General features: G+C 42.1%; 1 protein-coding gene across 1 annotated transcript; it reads left to right on the top strand.

Moving 5' to 3' along the window:
* Positions 1–2,679: 2,679 nt before the first annotated feature.
* crispld2 (cysteine-rich secretory protein LCCL domain containing 2) lies at positions 2,680–16,084 on the top strand. The gene is made up of 15 exons (XM_083969287.1): positions 2,680–2,806; positions 5,098–5,474; positions 6,652–6,770; positions 8,131–8,263; positions 9,915–10,030; positions 10,478–10,578; positions 10,670–10,867; positions 10,959–11,019; positions 11,106–11,172; positions 11,272–11,402; positions 11,561–11,604; positions 11,690–11,762; positions 11,912–11,987; positions 12,758–12,888; positions 14,391–16,084. The coding sequence occupies exons 2-15, from the start codon at positions 5,193–5,195 to the stop codon at positions 14,440–14,442; spliced, it is 1,584 nt and encodes a 527-aa protein (XP_083825413.1). The 5' UTR covers positions 2,680–2,806; positions 5,098–5,192; the 3' UTR covers positions 14,443–16,084.
* The last annotated feature ends 4,017 nt before the right edge of the window (positions 16,085–20,101 follow it).

Here is a 20,101-nt window from a genome sequence, read left to right as displayed (position 1 = left end):
GCCTTGTACACCAGATGGTCTGCTCATCCATTCTCCCCCAGTTTTCCTCCTCCACATCTCATACTTGTGTCTTGTTTAGAGGTTCACCAGCGCTCCACATTTTCTAAGGAAAGTAAACATGGCAACCAGAGCTTCAAGGACCTCCACACGCCCCTGTCCAAATAAACCCTCTCAGTTTTGTGTGTTGAGAGTAGTGGTGCCTGCGTGTGTGTGTGTGTGTGTGTGTAGTGGATGGTGGTTCCCCTTGAACTTTACAAAAAGAAAAAAAAAACTAGGGTTCCACCTGCTGAAGATTATATAATGTTAAAAAGTAAACAAGAAAAAGGGGATGTTTGAATTATGTAACCCTTCTGTTGTCTTGAACTGAGATTAATGTAGAGTTGTACGTTTCCAGTTTCCACTTGGTCTGGTCTGCTATGAATTATGTATCTGGGTTGATGCAGCCCAGTAATGAATAACACTTCTGAGAAGAAGCCCCTCGTCTCCTGGAGATTGGGATACAGACATCCCTCTGTGAGATAAATGATGACTGATGTTCATCACAAGGGACTGTCAGGATCTTGGAAACAGAGATTGATGTTTTGTCATTAGACGATCTACAGAAAACATCAGTAGCCTAAGATGTGGGTTATGCAGAAAAGCCGTTAAATAAAATAACAGGTTTGTGTTTCAAAAAGTCCTTGAAGAAACAATACAGGAGGCTCTCGGAGAACAAAAACATGGGTGACTGAAAGACAAAATGCTTGTTGGAGAGGGAATGTCAAGGCAACACACCAAACATTCACAATTTGACGCATAGAAAATATGGTATTAAGCTGAACTTACAGGTGTTACAACCGGCGGCATTCAACAAGATGTACACAAAGATAAAAAGAGTGAGTCTGGGAAGGCAGAGTCCAACCTTAAAGAAGAAACAGGAAGTTGAATATCTACATTTATGATCTATTTAATACCTATAATAGCCACAGCTTTGTATGAGGAGTTAAAATAATATTTGGAGTCACTTGTGGTTTATGTTTGGAGTCATGATTTTGTAAAGGTGACAACAGCTGACTCCAAATCCACCAGGCTCTCACTGTGTTGCTGTGTAACTTCAGTCGCTGAAGGAGGAAATCGAATGTTCTCATAGTTTTTAAAAGAAAACGCCCCTTGTCTGAATAAGGCAACTGGATGGCTCTATAAATCATGTATTTAATCATTGGTTAATAGGCTACTGGAATTATTATTATTAAAAAAAAGTTATTACTTTGTTTATGATCCTAAAACCTATGCAGAGATAAGGGATGAGTTGTCTGACAAAGGATTGAAGGTGCAGTGGTGCCTTTTAGCTCAGAGAAGCCAAACACAGTGTTTCCAGATGGTTATCTTGGTACATGTACAGTAGATGGAGCCCGTCAGGCTGTGAGCTTGATCTTTAGGTTTTCTTTTCTTACATCTCAGAAATGTGATTTTCCTGCTAACATCTCACTCCAGACCGCAGTCATCCTCTCTAGCATCTCTGCAGGACATTTGGGAAAGAAAGCAGATGCATGATGGGCCAGACTTCCTGTTAAACATGTATTTTGACTGAGTGCAAAGCCCAAATAGGCAGAGTCGTTGTGGGAAGGAAATCTGTCTGAGGGTTCAGTTCAGCTGGCATTCCTCCTGAGTGACCGTGTTCTTGTAAATATCTGAAATCAAGCTCATGATGGAAGAAAATGTGAACTATGTGGGTCACAGCGCAGCAGCCGTCGGTCAGATCAGGAGGGAGATATAGGACCTTGACACATGATGAACCCTGTGTGAGAGCAGGATCCCCTTTCTTTATTCTCTCTGCACCTGACCTCAGTGACATGAAGCATTTTAATAATGTTCACCCCTGAACTCTTCAACATGATGAGGGTTTTAACATTTCTGTAGTTTGTGGCGAAGAAATAGAAACAGTGAATCTCAGTGAATGTTGAGCAAACTAAGTAAAGTCAAAGTGAAATATCAAAAATAATTTGTGACAGATCTCTCTTTCAATACATTGATAAGACTGAAATGAAAATAATAAATCACAACCAACAGATAGGTCTATGTCTTATCTATCTATATCTAGTTTTGCATAAAGCATTGTTTTAGTAATAGAGCATTATACTGCTAGATTTTAGTTTTATCTTATTGAGTCCTTTGCTTTACTCTTAATTATAGGGAGGCAGCACTCCACAGGTGAGGCTGTGACAGGGTGATGACTTGTCTTCCAGGGCTCCTGTATAATGATGAGCTTCAACTTTAGCCTCCGTGTCTTCACTCCTGTCAGTTGCGGGTCTCCTCGTTCACCGCTGCCCCCGTGAACCTCGTAGTACTGTTGTAATGCAGCGTGCGTGGAGCTGCTCGAGAAGATACATGTCTGGGTAATAACTGTCACTCTGTGATTCAGGGATGCTGATCTATCTGCCTGCAGCCGACTCCTCTGACAGTCGCTGATTTACAATATTTGCAGTTTTTTTGTGTGTTTTTTTCTTTGCTGCTGACATTCGGCTGCGCGTCAGCGTACGCAGACGGCGCGTAGTTTGCCAGGAACATAACCTACTTGAGGGAGGCTGGAGGCTGGGTGAGTGTGGGAGTGAGTTAGAGACAGTAATTTTTTCCTCTGGTCCTGAGGGGTCTCCTTCTCTATATAAGGCTCTCGGAGCTGCACAGGAGTCACTCAGTTCCTATGAGCTTCAGGAACAGCGCCAACAAGCAGCAGCCCGGTGCTCTCACCAGGGAATAATCCGGACCGTTCTCTTACGCGCAGAGGAAACTCAAACAGTCCAGCAGCTGGATACTCTCTAACTCACAGGTTAGTGATTATGCGAACTGACACACATTTTTCTGCAGCGTGTAGTTTTATATCGTCCAGTGTTTTAGTTAGGATTTGACTTTTCTGTGTTAAAGCCTCATGCACATCATCCTCTGAGCAGTGCAGCCTGTATACCTGCCTGGTCTCATCTGCACACCAGACAGCTTTTGACTGACATGACGTTTCAGGTTTATTGATTCTACTCAGAATTTATGTCACCAACAACTCTGATATTTCGGTTGTGGGTTTGAAGCCATGCCTTGGCCAGAGAGGCTGTTGGCAAGACACTGCCATTCATTGTGAGTCTGTCTCCTTCCCAAGGAAATGTCAATGGGAGAGCAGCAGCTCCCAAATGGAAAATACTATACAGGCAACAGACTGTGGGCTACTGAGCAAAGTAGAAAGTATTTTAATACCAATGCTTGATTTTAAATGATTAGAATAAGAAATATTCATTTTTCCAGGGGAAACCACTGGAGACTACAACAACTGCACAACTGTCAGTCTATAATGTGTGCTTTTTCATGTAAAAGTATTTATGAAAATGTACTTAAATCAATCAGTCTATACTGTCTATGACTTATGTTTACATTCAGCCTCATGGTGGGGTGGAGAGGAGGTCAGTCTCTTCTCCAGACCAGAAACAAGCCCACCAGATAGACAAGATGTGGACACGTGCGTGTTTCCAACTCTACTGCTCTGTCTGTCACTCGGGTATAGAATTCATGAGAGCCATGAGAAGGGCCCAGACGCAGAAGCTGGTAGCGGTTCAGTGTGAAAAGGGGGCACAGGCAGAAAGGAGAAGGGTGTGGTGCCTGGGCTGCCCGCTGGCTCACAGTGCCCAGAGCTGGCACAGCATGTTGACACAGAGCCGGTGCCAGACCTCAAGTCGTCTTTTCAGCCAGAGGGAAAGAGGTGAAGGGATTCAAGGATAAGAGCAACCAGTGCGTGCTGGAGCTTGGTTTATTTTTTGTCTTTCTGCTCTGATCACACTGACTGACTGGTTCTCTCTCTTTATAACAGTTTGGTTTAGCTTTAGTCTTGGGCGTTTTCCTTGTTTCCTCAGAGGGAGGTCAGATGCAGGGTCAGATACAGAGTGTTGCCCTTGCATGTGTCAGGAATGCTGGATTTCTTTTGTTCTCAAAGACAGTTCAACAGGGTGACAGCTACTGATGAAGCCTTAATTATGTAACAGATATTCATTAAACTGCATCATTAATGGTTAAATGCTCTTTGAAATATAAACGTCACCTGATCGCTAACGCTCATTCAGACAGAGTTGTTCATCTTTTGGATATGGAAGTGAACAGGTTGATTATTTTTGATACAGATTATATTATTTTTCTGTTCATTATAAAATAATCAAAACACAGATGGTATATTTAATGCTACATATACAGAAACTGGAGTTGGTAATCAGAGGGTCTGATAACAACACATGTCTTAATAACCTGTGCTGAACATAATAATGTAGCCGTTTCTGTGGTGCACAATATAGTGCAAGACAGTCGTCTTTGATGCATCACAGTATCTGTGCACTGGGAGGAAAGCATTTCTCTTAAATGTAGATCTATAGATGTTGTTATAGACTGTAACATACAACCACTAGTTTATTCAGTGATAGTGTACAATCTAATGGAGTCCAATTCAACTGTTCTGACTATAATGATCTGCTCACTTGTTGACAGAGGAGTCCATTCAACTCTAGGGTCATTGTTAAGCCTGGTGTTACTGTGAGGAGAGATTGTATAGGATTTTATTATGTACAGATGAATTTACGATTTGTTCAACCCCATTTACTCGCATGTGAGTGAGAGGATATTTATAAGTCTTTCACAATACTGCGTTTCAACACTACAGCAACTGTACAGCCTCAAAATGATGAATCACATGAATAATTAATAATAACTCAACTTTAACAGAAGAAAAGCAAAGCAAATGAAGGACTTATTGCAGGGCAGTTCCTTCGGATTGCATCAGATTCAGAAGAAAAGTAGTAACAGTTTTTGGGAATTGGCCATAACTGCCAAACTGCAGTCTCATCAGAAAAGCAACAGAGGCAGGTGACAGCAACCGATGGAAAGTGTTGCTATGTTGATACTTTCTGATTTGATATATTTGGGGGTACTTAGCAAAGAAAACATTTTTCTGTGTGCATTAAATTGATAACCTTGGTGGAGAAAGTGTTTCCTGCATTAGTTGAGTAACATCTACGCCCTTATTTTGTAATCTGTTCTACTTTATTGACTCACACAGCGGGGAAAAACTCATTAGACATTTCCTCTCTGCAGGTTGTGTCTGGGACTCCGAGGAGCGGCGTTCGCATAAAACCCAAGTGTCTACTCCAGTCTTACAGTCCGACCCAGACAGCTGAAGTGGAAGTGGAATGACCTGCGCTGCCATGACCTGGCTCTCTGTCGTCTCCCTCTCCCTCCTGCTGTTGTGCATCAGGGACTCGGGCTCCCTCTTCCTGCCTGACTCCAAGGAGCTCAGGCAGCTGCTGAGCCGCTATGCAGAGGAGGAAGCAGACCAGAACGGCACCAGCAGCAACACGGCTGGCAATAGGACCCGTCGAGCCATCCGCTGGTCGGACCGTGAGGAGATCATCCAGCTGCACAACAAGCTGAGAGGCAGCGTCTACCCAACGGCCTCAAACATGGAGTATATGGTCAGACATGTCCCATTGCCCCATTGACCTATTTCAGTATTATTCTTCATTTACAATGATACTTCCATGTTCTTGACTTAACTTTTTGGCTTCACCTCACACAGAACTTCATTTCCAAGTGTCAGCAACACTTAGCTCTGAAATAAGGCTGGTAATTAGGCTTTAAGGTTTTATTCTGCTGAGAAGAGTGGTGTTGGTAGAGTAAAAACAACCTTTTCTCTCTGCTGGAAACATGCAGTCATGGCGGTGAGTTATTGCCAGCCTGCTGTGCTGCTCTTTTACAAGGAGGATAATAATGCTGACTCTGTCCTACCTGCAAACAGCTCAGAGCCCGGAGAAGACAGGAGGGCGAGGGAGGGCTTGGTCATGGGAGAGACAGAGGAAATAGGACTTAAACAGGAAAATTATGGGACAACGTGGCACATCAATGGGTGAAAAAAGGAGAGGGATTATTGTTGAGACAGAGAGAAGTTATTGAAAACCACGAGGTCTATAAAGTTGAGAGAAGCAGTGGTGGCCTGTGTGTCTCTGGAGTGTGGTTAAAGCCTGGGAGGAAAGTGTCTGTAGATTTACTCTGCCGGCTGCTGCTCTCTCAAATTCCAGCAAACAAGCAGCGTGTGTGTGTTTGTGTTGGTGTATGGCTGTTTGGGGTTACAGCGGTGTCTGTGTGCGAATGTTTAAGCGACCACCAAAAGGCTGGAAATTTACTGAGGAGATGTGCTTTGAGGGGCCACGGCTGTACGGCAGTCCTCCCTCCATTCATAGCAAACCCCTCCACGGCGGGAGTCAGGTGTCTTCTCCGCTTTCCAGCCTTCTCTCCAACACCGTAAAAAGAAACCCCTCTCAGGAAATGTGGATAATTCAGCTGTGATTGCTGGAGATTTGTAGTGGACCAGGGCCAGGCGCCAGCTGCTCCGCTCAGATGTCACCGTCTAAGGTTAATGTTGTACTTGTGTCCAGCTCAGTTTCACATCACTGGGAAGGAAGGAAGTGCAGGAGCAGAGGCCTTGAGCAGGTTGTGGTTAGATATCTACTGAGTCAGAACAAGATGTGGATTATACTATCCCATATTGTGGCGGATTATGCAGGTGCATATTGTAGCCTACCACAGGTGTAAAAAAAAAAAAAAAAAAAGTAAATTCTTTGTAGAAAAACTTGTTTTATTTGATGTGTCCAGGTGTGGGACGATGAGCTGGAGCGTTCTTCCACTCACTGGGCGGGGCAGTGTCAGTGGGACCACGGACCTAAAGACCTGCTGATGTCTATTGGACAGAACCTGGCTGTTCACTGGGGCAGGTGAGACATAACACACACACACATCCTGAATATATAATATAGTCTGGGCTGAGTTTCCGATTTCAAAGCAAATTATTGACATCTCACTTTGAAACAGAGGATGATTTCGCCTCACTTGGGTGATCCCTGACTTGTTTTTTTTCTCTCACACCATCATGATGTTTTTTCATTTGCAATTTTGGGTGAAATGTCTCAACTGTTTTTTTTTTTTTTTGGCTTTGCCATGACATTTGCCATAGGTGTTGTTTTATGATTACCTCTCACGTTAGCTATGGTGCCATGATCAGGTTTTTATTTTCTCTTTTTGACCAAGTGTCTGCAAAATGATTGACACAACAGCCTCAACTGTACTTTGTGTTTATTTCTGAATAGCATGCTGGCAGACTAAAACTTATACCTGCTTGACATGAGTTAGTTATTCAGCATTTAGCTGAAAGGACCTCTATTTCAATGAACAATCTTACTGAACCTTTAACATCCATCTGCTCACAAATACATACTCATCAGCAGGTCATTTCTTTGACTTCTGTTTTAATTACCGTAAGTATTTTCTCAACTGCCAGTGTTGTAAGAGGAAACCGTTCCCTGTAAATCATAGACATGAGTTTCGGCAAAAAAAACTATTAGTCAAATCCACTTTGAATCGATCTGCTTCTTTAAAAAAAAAAAATCCTGATCCAGTGATTTGCAGTGCCAGCGTGGGTCCTGCTACTCAGCACTAGCATTTTAAGGCTGATGTTTGTGTGAATGAGTGTGTGTCCGAGTAGACACCAGACACAGTAGGCCTCTGTGTATGACAGCGTGTGGCTATCGCAGCAGGTGCCCTTCCAGGAATCTGCTCTCATTCTCACAGACCCTTTCCTCCCTCCCCTCTTTTCTCCTTTTCTTCCTTTGCCAACAAACCTTTTTTTTTTTTTTTAACTCCCCCTCTACTCTCCACTTATAAGCTCAGCACTTTTCAATACCGTAAAAAGACATGTTTATAATAAGAGCAAGAACTGATTTGTTAGGCAGTGGAGCCATGTTTAGATTTGCTCTGATTGTTTTTTTTTTTTTTTTAACCTGATTTGATTTCCCCTGTTATGGAGGGGAGCAGACTGCTGTTCTATGTGCCAGGTCAAATTCAGACTCATCTCTTGAGGCCTGGAGGGAGGGAGGGGGAGGAGGAGGAGGGCTGGTGGTGGTGGTGGGGGGGAGTTCAAGCAGTGTTTTTCAAGTCAAGCCAAAGCACCTGGCAGCTCCTTCAGATATTTCCCTTTATGCCCCCCAGTACCTGGATGGCCTGTGACTGAGACTACTGTTTGTCTGTCTGTCTGTGTGTGTTTATTTATTTGTGTGTGTCTGTGCATGGGCTCCACAGATACCGCTCTCCTGCTTTCCACGTCCAGGCCTGGTACGATGAGGTGAAAGACTACACCTATCCCTACCCCCACGAGTGCAATCCCTGGTGTCCAGACCGCTGCTCGGGGCCCATGTGCACCCACTATACCCAGGTGAGACAGATCACACAGAAATGAAGGCGGGAAGAGTTGAGGTGAAGGAGTTCATGAAAAACTTTGACAGACGAAAAATAGGTTAAATGGGAGCTGCTGCACTTATTTTACACATCAAAGACTTTTATGGCTCCAGAAAAGCTGTGTGAAGTCTGATAAACTGCCTAAGATAACAGTCCTGAACGTGTGAGTTTAAGCAGTTGTATTGTGGGTAATGTAGGCATCAGATGTTTGCAAGCAAGAAGGCACACATTAATTAACAATATCTCTGGTTCTGCTGCTTTGATTTTTTTTCTCTTTAATTCTCCATCATAAATCTGAAGTTTGGCATCCTGTTTGATTGGTGTCATTTTAGTCTGAATCATATTTTTCAATTTCCAGTCTTTATGCTATATTAAATAATAAATAATAAAAAAGTGTTTAGTATCAGGTGAGTATTAGTGCCTTTTTTTTTTTTTTTAAATCTGTGAGGCAATATTAGACTACAACACGTGGTGGACACCCTGTATGATATTTCACAGTATTTATGGGTGTTGCAGTGTGACTGAGGGGTTAAATGACAGGTGTGCATATAGTAACTTGTAAACAGTAAAAAGTTAGAGAGATAAATAGAAAATCAGTTGCAAATAATGGGAATGAAGGAGAATGAGGGGACAAGAAAGAAGAGTTGAAGATGAGATGAGAAAATGAAGAAATCAATCAAATGAAAAGGAAACAGCGATGGGTGAGCTGGCGTGTTTTTCCTCTAGACTTTACTTTGTAGCTGCTGGGATGAGTTTACAGAAGCATCCAGGCTCCTCCCTCTGCCTTCACCCTGAAACCTGATCGCTGTCATCTGGTAGTCATTTCCAGACACACCAGACATCCCTCGCTGCTTGACCTGGATTCTTTTGAAGATGCTGCAGAGAGGGGGGACAGTGCCAAAAAGCAGCATCATCACCTTGTCTCTGTCTTTCATTTGCTGGATGTCCGGATGTATCTGCAATCCAGGCAGTCATAGCCCATTACTACCCCTACAGAGAAATGGAAGACCCTTTGGAGTTAGAGACTGCATTGTGCTGAGCTACCAGCACTCAGCACACATCGGTCTATGTGCTGACTCACTGCTTCCAGTGGCCTCTAACTCTACCAGGAAAAAGATGAACATTCCTGAGGAGGGAGAGCGCACATGTTTGAGAGTTGGGGAGGAAAGTGAGGAGGAGTTATGGAACATGCTGTGTGTTGTATTCGTTGTCAAATGGCACATCATTCATCTGTAACACTACTGCAGCAGCCCTCCGTTTAATAAGGCGTTTTATTTTAACTTGGACGGTCTCGGGCCCACGCTGACCGTTTTTTCCACTTCTAACTGGATGATGAAAATGATCGTGATTGTGTCACGGAGGGCAAACTGGGTTCACACTTCATGTGCATTGGACTGGGTCAGAATAACAGACCAGGCACTACTGGTCGTCCCAGAGGCCACATTAACCGTGACTGCGAACCTAGTTTCTTCCTCTGAAATGATTGATTGAACCATAGCTGGTGAGAAACGTGAGTCAGGACGTCCAGGCTATAAGCTAACACAGTAGTTAACTCTGCTATAATATGTCTGTTCTTGCAGTAAGTGTTTGTGCTAACTCTGGCCATTCCTCCATTTCCTTCTTCACAGCTGGTCTGGGCAACCACTAGCCGAGTGGGCTGTGCTGTGCACGTGTGCCCCAGGATGGACGTGTGGGGTGAAATATGGGAGAACTCCGTTTACCTTGTGTGCAACTATTCCCCAAAGTAAGATCAGTATTCCCTCATGTTTCACCGTTCACCAACACCTCCGTTCTGGAGATTTTTGTTTACATTCCTCCTCCATAAACTGCTGACAAACGCTACACTGCGTGCTCCTAATATAGCTCCGCTGCCAATATGCAGCACTAAATGTTTGAGAGGTTTCTATAACATATTGGTGCCATTAAAATTCCTCCATAAGTCAGAATAGAAAAATAATAATGAAGCACAGGGAAAGAAAAATAAAAGCAGAGCAGGCGTTTGTTTTCCAGACAGCCCACAGGATGTAATTGCCTGAGAGACAACGAGGAGTGTGGGACTAATGACTTCTAGGAGTGTGTTGACCATGAGCAAAGAGTGCTGAAGTAATTACACGGCTATGTGCCCAGTGATGCCTGACTGATGATTAATTTCCACCTTAGTCAAACTATCCATTGTGCTCTACTTCTGCAGGGGCAACTGGATTGGAGAGGCCCCATACCAACATGGCCGCCCTTGTTCCCAATGCCCCCCCAGCTACGGAGGAGGATGTAGGAATAACCTGTGCTACAAAGGTGAGAGAACACAAGTGGTTTTTTCATTCCAAGATGTTGAAATTGAATGTAAAACTTCTGCTAACCTGAGCCCCATCTGTTTATTGATCAGTGGACTCCCAGCGCTCAGAGACAGAGGACATGAATGAGGTGGAGAAGCCTCAGGTTCCACTGCTGCCTCGTACCACCGCCAAACCTGCCGTCAGACCTAAACCCTCCACTCCGAAGAAACCCGTGTCCAAACCGTTCACCCCGAAGCTTACCACACCAAGGACACCAGCCTCAAGGCCTACCAGCAACAACTTCTTAGGTAATTTAGAGCGATCATACACAACAACCTTAAACCTCTATGTTTGTGTGCATTGCTTCACTTTTGTTTTTTGTCTTTCTTTTTCCTGCAGCTCAAAACATCAAGTGTGAGACTAGACTGCGAGATAAGTGCAAAGGAGCGACCTGCAACAGGTCAGAGAATCTTAATGAATTACAATCTATATCTGGCTTTAGATATATCGTATTGTGTGTCAACTCACTCTTGTCTCCAACAACAGATATGTTTGTCCAGCTAACTGCATGAATAAGAAAGGAAAGGTCTGGGGAACTCTCTACTATGATGTGGTGAGTCTGCCCAGCATAAACAACAAACACTGCATCATCATGCAGCAATTAATACTGTGAATGAATATTGATAACCCTCCTTTTTTTTTCTCGTCTCAGCAATCAAGTATTTGCCGAGCTGCTATTCATTTTGGTGTGATTGACAACAACGGAGGACTGGTCGACATCACAAGGATGGAGAAGCTTCCATTCTTTGTCAGAGCCACAAAAAATGGCATTGAGTCTCTCAGGTAGACATCTGTAATATCTGTGCTTGGGGGGGAAATCCCATTTACTGATGCAGCACTTATAAAATCCTTTGCCTGCTTTTACGATGCACATTTTGCGCAATAATGGATTTTCACCATTTGTTTTCCTGATTTTCTAAACACTGTGATGACTTTTCCAGCAAATATAAACCGGGCAACGCATTTGTGGTGGCCAAAGTGGAAGGTATGTGGATCACTATTTGAGTCATGGCTCTATAAAAAATACATGTATCAGGAGTATTAACAGCTTTTCTCTTTCTCTGTGACAGAGACGACTGCAGACTGCTACACCACGGTGGCTGAAATCTGCCCTTTCAAAAAGCCCTACTCACACTGCCCCAGGTGCCTTTTCACACCCACTGATTACTCACTGAAGCATCATATCATAAGTCAATATAGTTTTACACGCATTTGTAAAATAAACTTAATTCTGTGAATATAACCATCATCTGCTCCTTCAAATTCATACTAACTTTAAATTTCTTCCTCAGGATCTTCTGTCCAACTAACTGCAAGACTCAGCCGTCTTACTGGTCACCTGTTATTGGAAACAACATCTACACAGATGTAAGTTAAACAAGTTTTCTATCTGTATGTTCCAAGTGAACCATGAGTCAGAGCAGAGGTCCAGGCCCTCCAGTTCTGTGCTATTTATTTTTAAAGGTACTTATGGCCTATTAGTTCAGATGGAAAGCATTGGTTATGTAAATCTGTATCATGGTAAGGTCAGAGCGACTCTGCAGGGTTTGTGATGCGTGGTAGCTATGGAAAGCCATTGAATCACAACCTGAATTTGGCTCATGGAGAATGGGAGTAATGGTGAGGTAAGCCAGAGACTGCCAGGGATGTAATACACTCAGAGACTGACTAACATGTTATCTCAGAGTAAGGATTTGTCTCACCAAACATGCCCAAGAATGTGATGAAGTCTCGGGCTCTGAATGTGTTTCAACTGTGGTGTAGAGACTGGATGTTGGTTAAACTTGAGACATAAACTATCTGGTTAGAAATGTGGGAGGGGTGTATGGGCAGTGTAAAGTGTGTTTGGACTAGAAATGAATGATCTGCATGAATCTGCTCCAGACTGTTGATAAGAGTTCATGCTCTGTTGTGGTGGAGCCAGACTTCTGGCTGAGATTGTGAAACGAACACTTGAGTGTGTGTGTGTGTGTGTGTGTGTGTGTGTGTGTGTGTGTGTGTATGTGCTTACATGTGTCTGTGAATTACTGCCAAATACAGCAGCAAACAATAAGGGAATTACAAAATACTCATGTGGAGACAAATGTTTTATCCCCCTCTTAAATGTCTTTCTCAACTTCCACACATTCTCTTCACAGAACTCCAGTATTTGTAAAGCAGCCATCCATGCAGGGGTAATCAAAGCAGACGGTGGTTTTGTTGATGTTCTGCCACTGGACAAGAGAAAGAGCTACATTGGAGTCCTGAAAAATGGCATCCAGTCTGAAAGGTACTGCTCAGTCAATTATTTTACTGAACTTCTCTTTCTAGATCAGAATTGCTGCACAAAAACACAAAATACAAAGACAGATGGGTCAGGCATTGTATCAAACATTTGCATGGACATAGCTTGAATTCCAGAAATGCATGTTTTTAGATTGGGCTCCTTGCAGTCTCATTGTAGAGTATTTTAGAGGCACACTGTGCCTAAAAATGATATCAACTATGCTTAGACATGCTGTGACAACTTCCATCAGCAAGCAACTATTTGTTTAGTAGCCACAAAACTGCCAAAACTTGTTGGCTGTGATGTAAGGGAATATGTTCACTGGTGCTAAAATAAAAAAAAACAAGAAACTTGTAGTAAAACAACACAAGTAACACTGACAAGAGAATCTGAAATATGACAGAGAAAGGTGTTTTTACTCATTTGACGCTAACGTGATTTATGTGTCCTGTAATATTGCATGTAGTGGGTTCCCTGCGTGCACGCCATGTTTCTCACATCACTCTCATGTCTGTGGCTGGCTCCAGTGGACTGAGCTTGGGCAGAGAAGCCCTTGTGGCCAGTTCTGCTGGCATGTGGGGTTGTAAGAGTAATGGTGTGGTTTGGTGTGTGGATGGGCCACACATGGGATCTGTGCTTACTTTACCCAGGCATTTCAATTGAGTGTGCAAAGTGCTGAGTTGCCAAAAATAATCCAAGTCTGATTCTATGAAATCTAATGCAAAGCTGCGAAGGCCCCACTCATGGCACCGGGATAGGAGGTCAAACTGCTGAGTGAGAGTCCGTGCCATGTGCCAGCATCATGGCAGGGTGGGCAGGTTGGACTGGACTCTGTTGCTGGGGAAGTAATCACAGCGTATCCTATTACCCGAGGATGGAAATGCTGTCAGCCACTTAGTGCTTTCCTATAAGGATAATTATCTGTGATGTGATACCAATCGCGCTGGCCTATCACGATTATTGATCATGGCAGAGATTCAAGGTTTTCTCCACTGATGAACTAATTACAAAGTTGTTAAGTTTAACACATGTGGTAGCTGGAAAGGTCATTCTCAGAAATACGGCAACTGTGAGTCATACTGCCAATTGGTCATTTGTCGGATTTTTTTCCAAAGATGCTGTGAACAACATGATGGTGCAGTTGTTTATGGATTTGGCTGCAGGGAAGACTTGGGCAATACAAAAAAAGGACTTGTTTGAAAACATGACATGTTTTTATTGGGATTAAAGGGGAATTCCATCTATTTTATACCTTAAATTCAGTTTAATTGTTACAGAAAGTACATTTCATGGCGTTATCTAGTTTGCGCCTTAGGATGGAGGTGAGCAGCTTGAAAGAAGTGGGTATTTAGTAGGCACGGAAGGTGTAATGAAAGATACTACTGGTTGCATAGAAGAGGATCCAGTGCTTTTGGAGCTGAACTTTGAAATGTTCAGGATAAACTGCTGTTTCAGTTTTGTCTAGTTCCCAAAACTAACTTGTTTTCTGTATCGTCTGTTTGCAGCAGGAGCAACACAGAGGGAGGCTCCTTCCGACTCTTTGCTGTGAGGGAGTGAGGCTTCGGTTGAGAAGTTCAAAGACCAACAGAGTCACCTCAGCTGCCCTTGAAGAGCAGGAAGTGCCCGCAGGTTGGATACCAAGGCTGTTCATCTGTCTCCGTGTCTTACAGTAAATGGAAACAGAGCGTCCCAGTAGATTGAAAGACACTTTCCCCTCCTAGTTATCAAACTGTAGCCACCCAGTAAAAGTAACGGTCCGATATCTTAATGAACTTTAATTTTGCCTCATCTTGTAACTCCAGAGATGGATATTCCTTAGACATACTTCATCTGTGAATACAGGATGTTTCGTTTGTTTATATACATTATGATGCATTGAACAGCTGGTGCTGGAAGTTTTACATAAAGTACTGTGTTTACATTGATGTTCTTATTACAAATATAAGTTGATTTCATACACAGGAATGTATACTGATCACACTGTATTTAATCATTGTGTACAGAATATATGATATTTTGTTTGTTTTAAAAATGGAGTACCATATATTAACATTATTATGTTCAATTATGATTTTTTTTAAATTGCTGCCTTCTTCCTCTTTCTCTGGATAATATTTGCTTTCCTGCGCCTGAAAATTTAGACTGTGAAATCAAATCTAAGTCTAAATTGTATTTATAAGTTAAGAGGTGTGCTCATTGTGAGGTGGGCTGTTTTGTTTAATGGGTAGAGCAGGACTTGGGCAGACATAAAGAGAGAGGACACAGTATGGTAAATGAAAGTGTATTCAGGCAGCAGGCACTGCAACAGGGAAATAATGTCTCCCCTGAGGAGGCTGGAGTCACTTCAGTGCCAGATATGTGAGACTAATGAAGGTCACTGTGTAGTGTGTGATAGTTAGTGGAGATCTGAATGGGGCAATATTCTGGACAATCACAGACAGCAGATATGTTTATAATAATGAGCTGTAATATGCCATTTTATATTTATTGTTGCTTAGTGCTTTTCTTGTTTCTTTTTTTCTCTGGCTCCTCTAAGATAAACAAAAATGATAAATTCGTCCCCTCCCCACCAGACAGATGAATGTGTACATTTTTTCAGGTACAAAGAGATTTTTTTTTTTTTTTTTTTTAGAAAACAGGCCATAACAATCAAACTGTAGTTTATGCACTATGGAACAAACTACACTACAGTATGCAGTGACAGCAGGAGACAGACTCTATGCTAGACTGAGGCACTGTGCCATTGAAAGAGCCCTGATTTCAATATTTTTGCTTTGTACACTTACAACTCTAAACTGTTTCTCTTGTGCCACATAAATGAGAAACAAATGAAACAAATGTAATGTGCAGTTCATCCTGCAGGATTGTCACAGTCCTTAAACCCACTAGACGCATTAGAGTACCATTAAATCTTAAATCTCTCTACCTGTTCCTTAAACACTTCAAAGTAAAAGCCAAGACAAAATGACTAACTCCAAATCTTTTCCGTCAAGATTATTTAATCTTTATCTCTTTATTCTACCTCAGTCCTATCGCTGCGCTAGGCATTTACGTCTTTTCTATATGGGAATTTTTATGGGAAAATTTAAAGGTTTTGTAAAATTATGCAAACTGTAAATATTATGATTTCGTTTTTTGAAACATCTTCTATGCAATAATATTATAATTAAAATGTGTGAATTTATTTCTGTTGTCTTGGTCATTTTGTTTTTATACAGGTGTTGGATAGGTTTTTTATTATTTTTGTCACAATTTGAAAATAAAGTTTGCCTTATAATACAACTGAACGTTCTTTTGTGTCGTTTCATCATCATCTTTTCTTAAATATCACTTGATGGAGCCACATGATATTTAGGAAATGCACAGATGATATTTCAAGGTTTTTGAGAACATCTTTCTCATTTTTTTTACAAAGCACTTCAGGTCATATTCATTCAAAAAGAGTAATTTTATTTTAAATTAAGTACAGTATTTGATATTTTATTTACTCATAATACTCATGCTCTTTCATAATGTGTTTCCCCATTGTATATTAATCAACTCAATTAGGGTAAGGGTTACTGGTACTGTATATAATATCTTTCCACCTTTAGTGTTTTCTCTTTGGTTAAGTTAAACTCTCATCCTGAAGTCTTTAAAGCCCCATGCAGTGTGTAACTCTTCTTGTTGTCTGTTCACAAAAATCGATTATTTCGTCCAAAAGTATGTTTCATTAATTAGTAATTACCCCCATCAACAAACTGAAGTGTTCTGGTAACCTTTGAATAGAGCTGGTAAGCTCAATGCAGGCTGCCATGTGGTGCTGCCATATTTTACATTCAGTGGCAGCGTGTAAATCACAGAAACACTGACTCACCGGAGACACCGGAGCGGTCAGCTCTGGGAGAATCGATCGAGGTCGAGGTGGCCTCACCACGGTGTAGTGTGAGAAAGGATGAAGGGTCACACTTCTGCTGCATTCACATGGAATCAGGCAGACGGCAGTCGGCCAACAAACCAGATGTCATTTTAGTCAACGAGAGAAAGCCAGTAAAATATGGGTAAGGTAAACAATACGACATCGCCATGACAACATATTTTCACGTGTGTATACTTTTGCCTCGTGCTGATGGACCAGTTGTTTACATAGATGCTTGTTTATCCCATTACGTGCAGCGGCTGTCATCCCTATGCCGTCTGCCCAATTCCAGGTGAATGCAGCATAATAATACGATTGAGTTGAGTAATTCCTACAAAATGTCCCTTTAAAGAATAGTTAAAAACTAATGGGCTTGATTAATCCACTATAGGGTTAGGGTTAGTCAGTTAGAGGTAAACTAATCTCAACCAGGGTTAGAGGTTATCTCAACCAAGATAACCTCTCACCTACATGACGAAGTGACTTCATGTATGAAAAAGTCAACCAGACCTTTTTCAATTCAGAAACATTTAATCAAAACAGCTAGCATGTAACAAAAACAGAAAGTGCGTAAGTGAGTGTAATATGAAATAGGTGTTTGTTGTAATAAGATCTGATAACTATATTATTGTATTGACCAGAGCATCACGATAAAATCAGTGTGTCATGCATTACGAATAAACTTCCAACCCAGGCCACCCAGTGTCTGCCCATTATCTTTGGAAGAATATCACTGACCATGTTCATAACCTGGCTCTGCTTCTTGCGGTCAAATGCATGCTGAGTGAGGTGGAACAATAAATTGAAGCAGTCACTTTAACTCAAGGATCATGCACATAATCTGCCAATACTTAAAGGCTCTTGCCTATGGTGGGATGATTTCAGAGGAAAAATGAAACTCCGTGGACTAGGCTAAAATTTCCTGACTATGTAATTTCCCATTTCACACTCCAGGGTCAAGTTGTCATTTGTAACAAGTTCATTGAGGTGATAAGATCATTATTGTGCAATTAATAAATGCTTTGTTTACTTAAAGCCTAAAAACATTGCAAGATGAATGGAGAATGGCAGAGGGAGAAAAGAAAGCTTGTAAACACTGATAACTTTTCATACCTCCATGGAGTTTCATTGGAGGCAGATGTTCAGTCTCGGTTGAGCCCCAGTTGGACAGGACCCTGGACATCTTACTGATAAACAGCTGCAATTGGCTTGTGTGATGACTACTTTACTCCCATTGTCAATGGTGATAAAAAATATGTACTCACTCTGTAAATCCCCCGACTGCGTAGAGAGAATACTCTGGGTTTTAGTCCAAGTTTCATTTTTCTTGTCCTCAAATGTGCCTTTGCGCAACAGCATCACACAGTAATCGCAGCAGAGTTATTTATTTGTCTATTGTCATTAAAGGTAGAGTCTGGGGGAAATCCGGCTTATCACCTGTGGGCTTCTAGTCCTTTGTGGTGGTGACTGTGTCTACAGAGCCCCCTCTCCCCGCCTGTACTTTGGTCTTTTGCTTTGTTTTTGTTGTGCAATGAGTTAATTGTGAGGGAATCACTCTGTTTTCCTGTTACTGTAATACATGACGAACATTGGAGTAATTGTCTCAAGTGCACCGATGAACCACCACATGGCTTTTAGAGAAATGCATCACACACTCAGTGTCATTGACCAGCTGCAACTTGGACCAGATCTTGAGTTCACACAGGGGATATTAAAGTGCTGCGTCTGGCAGAAGTTTGGTGAGTAATGGCTTTCGAGCATCTCTACAGCAGAGAAGATTGCTTTCAAATCAGGGATCATATTTTAATGAGAATAATGGGTGATATGGATTTGATGAAACCAAAATAACATAGGCCAACACCGTAGCCTTCATAAAATGGTAACATTAGCATTGCTCAAGTTTGAACCCTTAGGAGGCCCGCTCTGTGCTCTCGTGGGCAATTTTACATGGTTGTCAAGGGAAAGCAATGTGTGTGGCTGTGCTAACTGTAGTATTACCAGAACTGAATATTGGGAATTTTATTAATGAGGGTTTGGAAGGGAGGACGAGAGCTTATTGCAGTACAGTTCATACACTCCAAACTGGACCTCCAGGCAGGATCTTGGTCATTGGAGAGAGTCTAAGGAGTAGAGTCCAAGTTATATGATTGAGATGTTATTTCCCCTAGTCAAAGAGTCTGTATAGTCCAGCACATGGCTTTAGGAAAGTTAGCTGAGATGGGCCAGTTTGTGTGAGGGAATCTCAGACTTCGAGAGACTGGAACTGAAGACATAATTTTCCAAAAGAGTTGAATGGGAGATGTGGCTGATGTTGTTATGACAGGTTGTGTCTGGCCTGCTTGTTCATTACAAGAATGTTCTAACAACTGTAGAGCAAGAGTTGATCGATGTTTTACCAAAGCCATCTATCTGTAAAGAGCACCTGAAATTGGTAGGAGGCTCGTTTTACCTCCTTTGGTTGTCTTTTGACGTACAGATTACCATTTATACATTTGTTAGGTTATGATAAGGGTATGTAAAGTTTAAGTGCAACTTTTTTCTGCTAAAAAGTTCCCTACAGCCTCACTGAGTGCTGCTGTTAAGCACACTCTCACAAAGCCATTAGCATGACTCTTACTCCTCTTAGTCTCACTCTTCTTGCTTATTCTTTTATATCTTGTTTACTTTGTCTGTCATAACCTATATTCTTTTCGCATATTTGATATAAGAGATGCATTAAAGTTGTCAAGGATTAGTTTATGCAGGAAAGAAGATTTAACTTTTTGAAGATCACTTTTGAAAAGCCATAAAACACAGAATCTTAAGTGACAACTTCCGGCACTAATGTTGCCAAACCACCCAGGGAAATTCAGGCGATGATGCTCTAATGCGTCCCCAGAGTTGTTTTATTTGGTTTGGTCTTCTTTGTTTTTTCTTCTCTTCACAAGAGCCACCACAGTGAATCCCTGGCTGTGTTTCCCCAGGACTCGGTTTGAATCTGGCCCAGAGGGAGGCAACCCCAATCGAGAGAACAAAGGCTGTTTGTCAGAGAGATGATGAGGAATCTGTGTGGATGGTGTGTAGCCAACCAATGTGGACTGGAACCGCTGAAGCCTCGTTGCACTGGTAGATCTATAGGCTCCATGTATTAGTCTGAAACGATTAGACCTCAGTGATTTTAGTGTTGACAGCCACACACAGCTTCTCTTTCTCCCCTGTGACGCACTTCCATTCTGGGAATAGTCAAACACATGTACGTGCACATATGCCACTCAGCAGCAGTCAGCTTTTTGTGGTAGAAACCATAATCCAGTTGTTTTGCAGACATACTTTTGTCGG

Source organism: Trachurus trachurus (assembly GCF_905171665.1).
Source record: "Trachurus trachurus genome assembly, chromosome: 3".
NCBI lineage: Eukaryota > Metazoa > Chordata > Actinopteri > Carangiformes > Carangidae > Trachurus > Trachurus trachurus.
The sequence above is the reverse complement of the archived record's forward strand: the minus strand, read 5'-3'. Positions and strand labels throughout refer to the sequence as shown.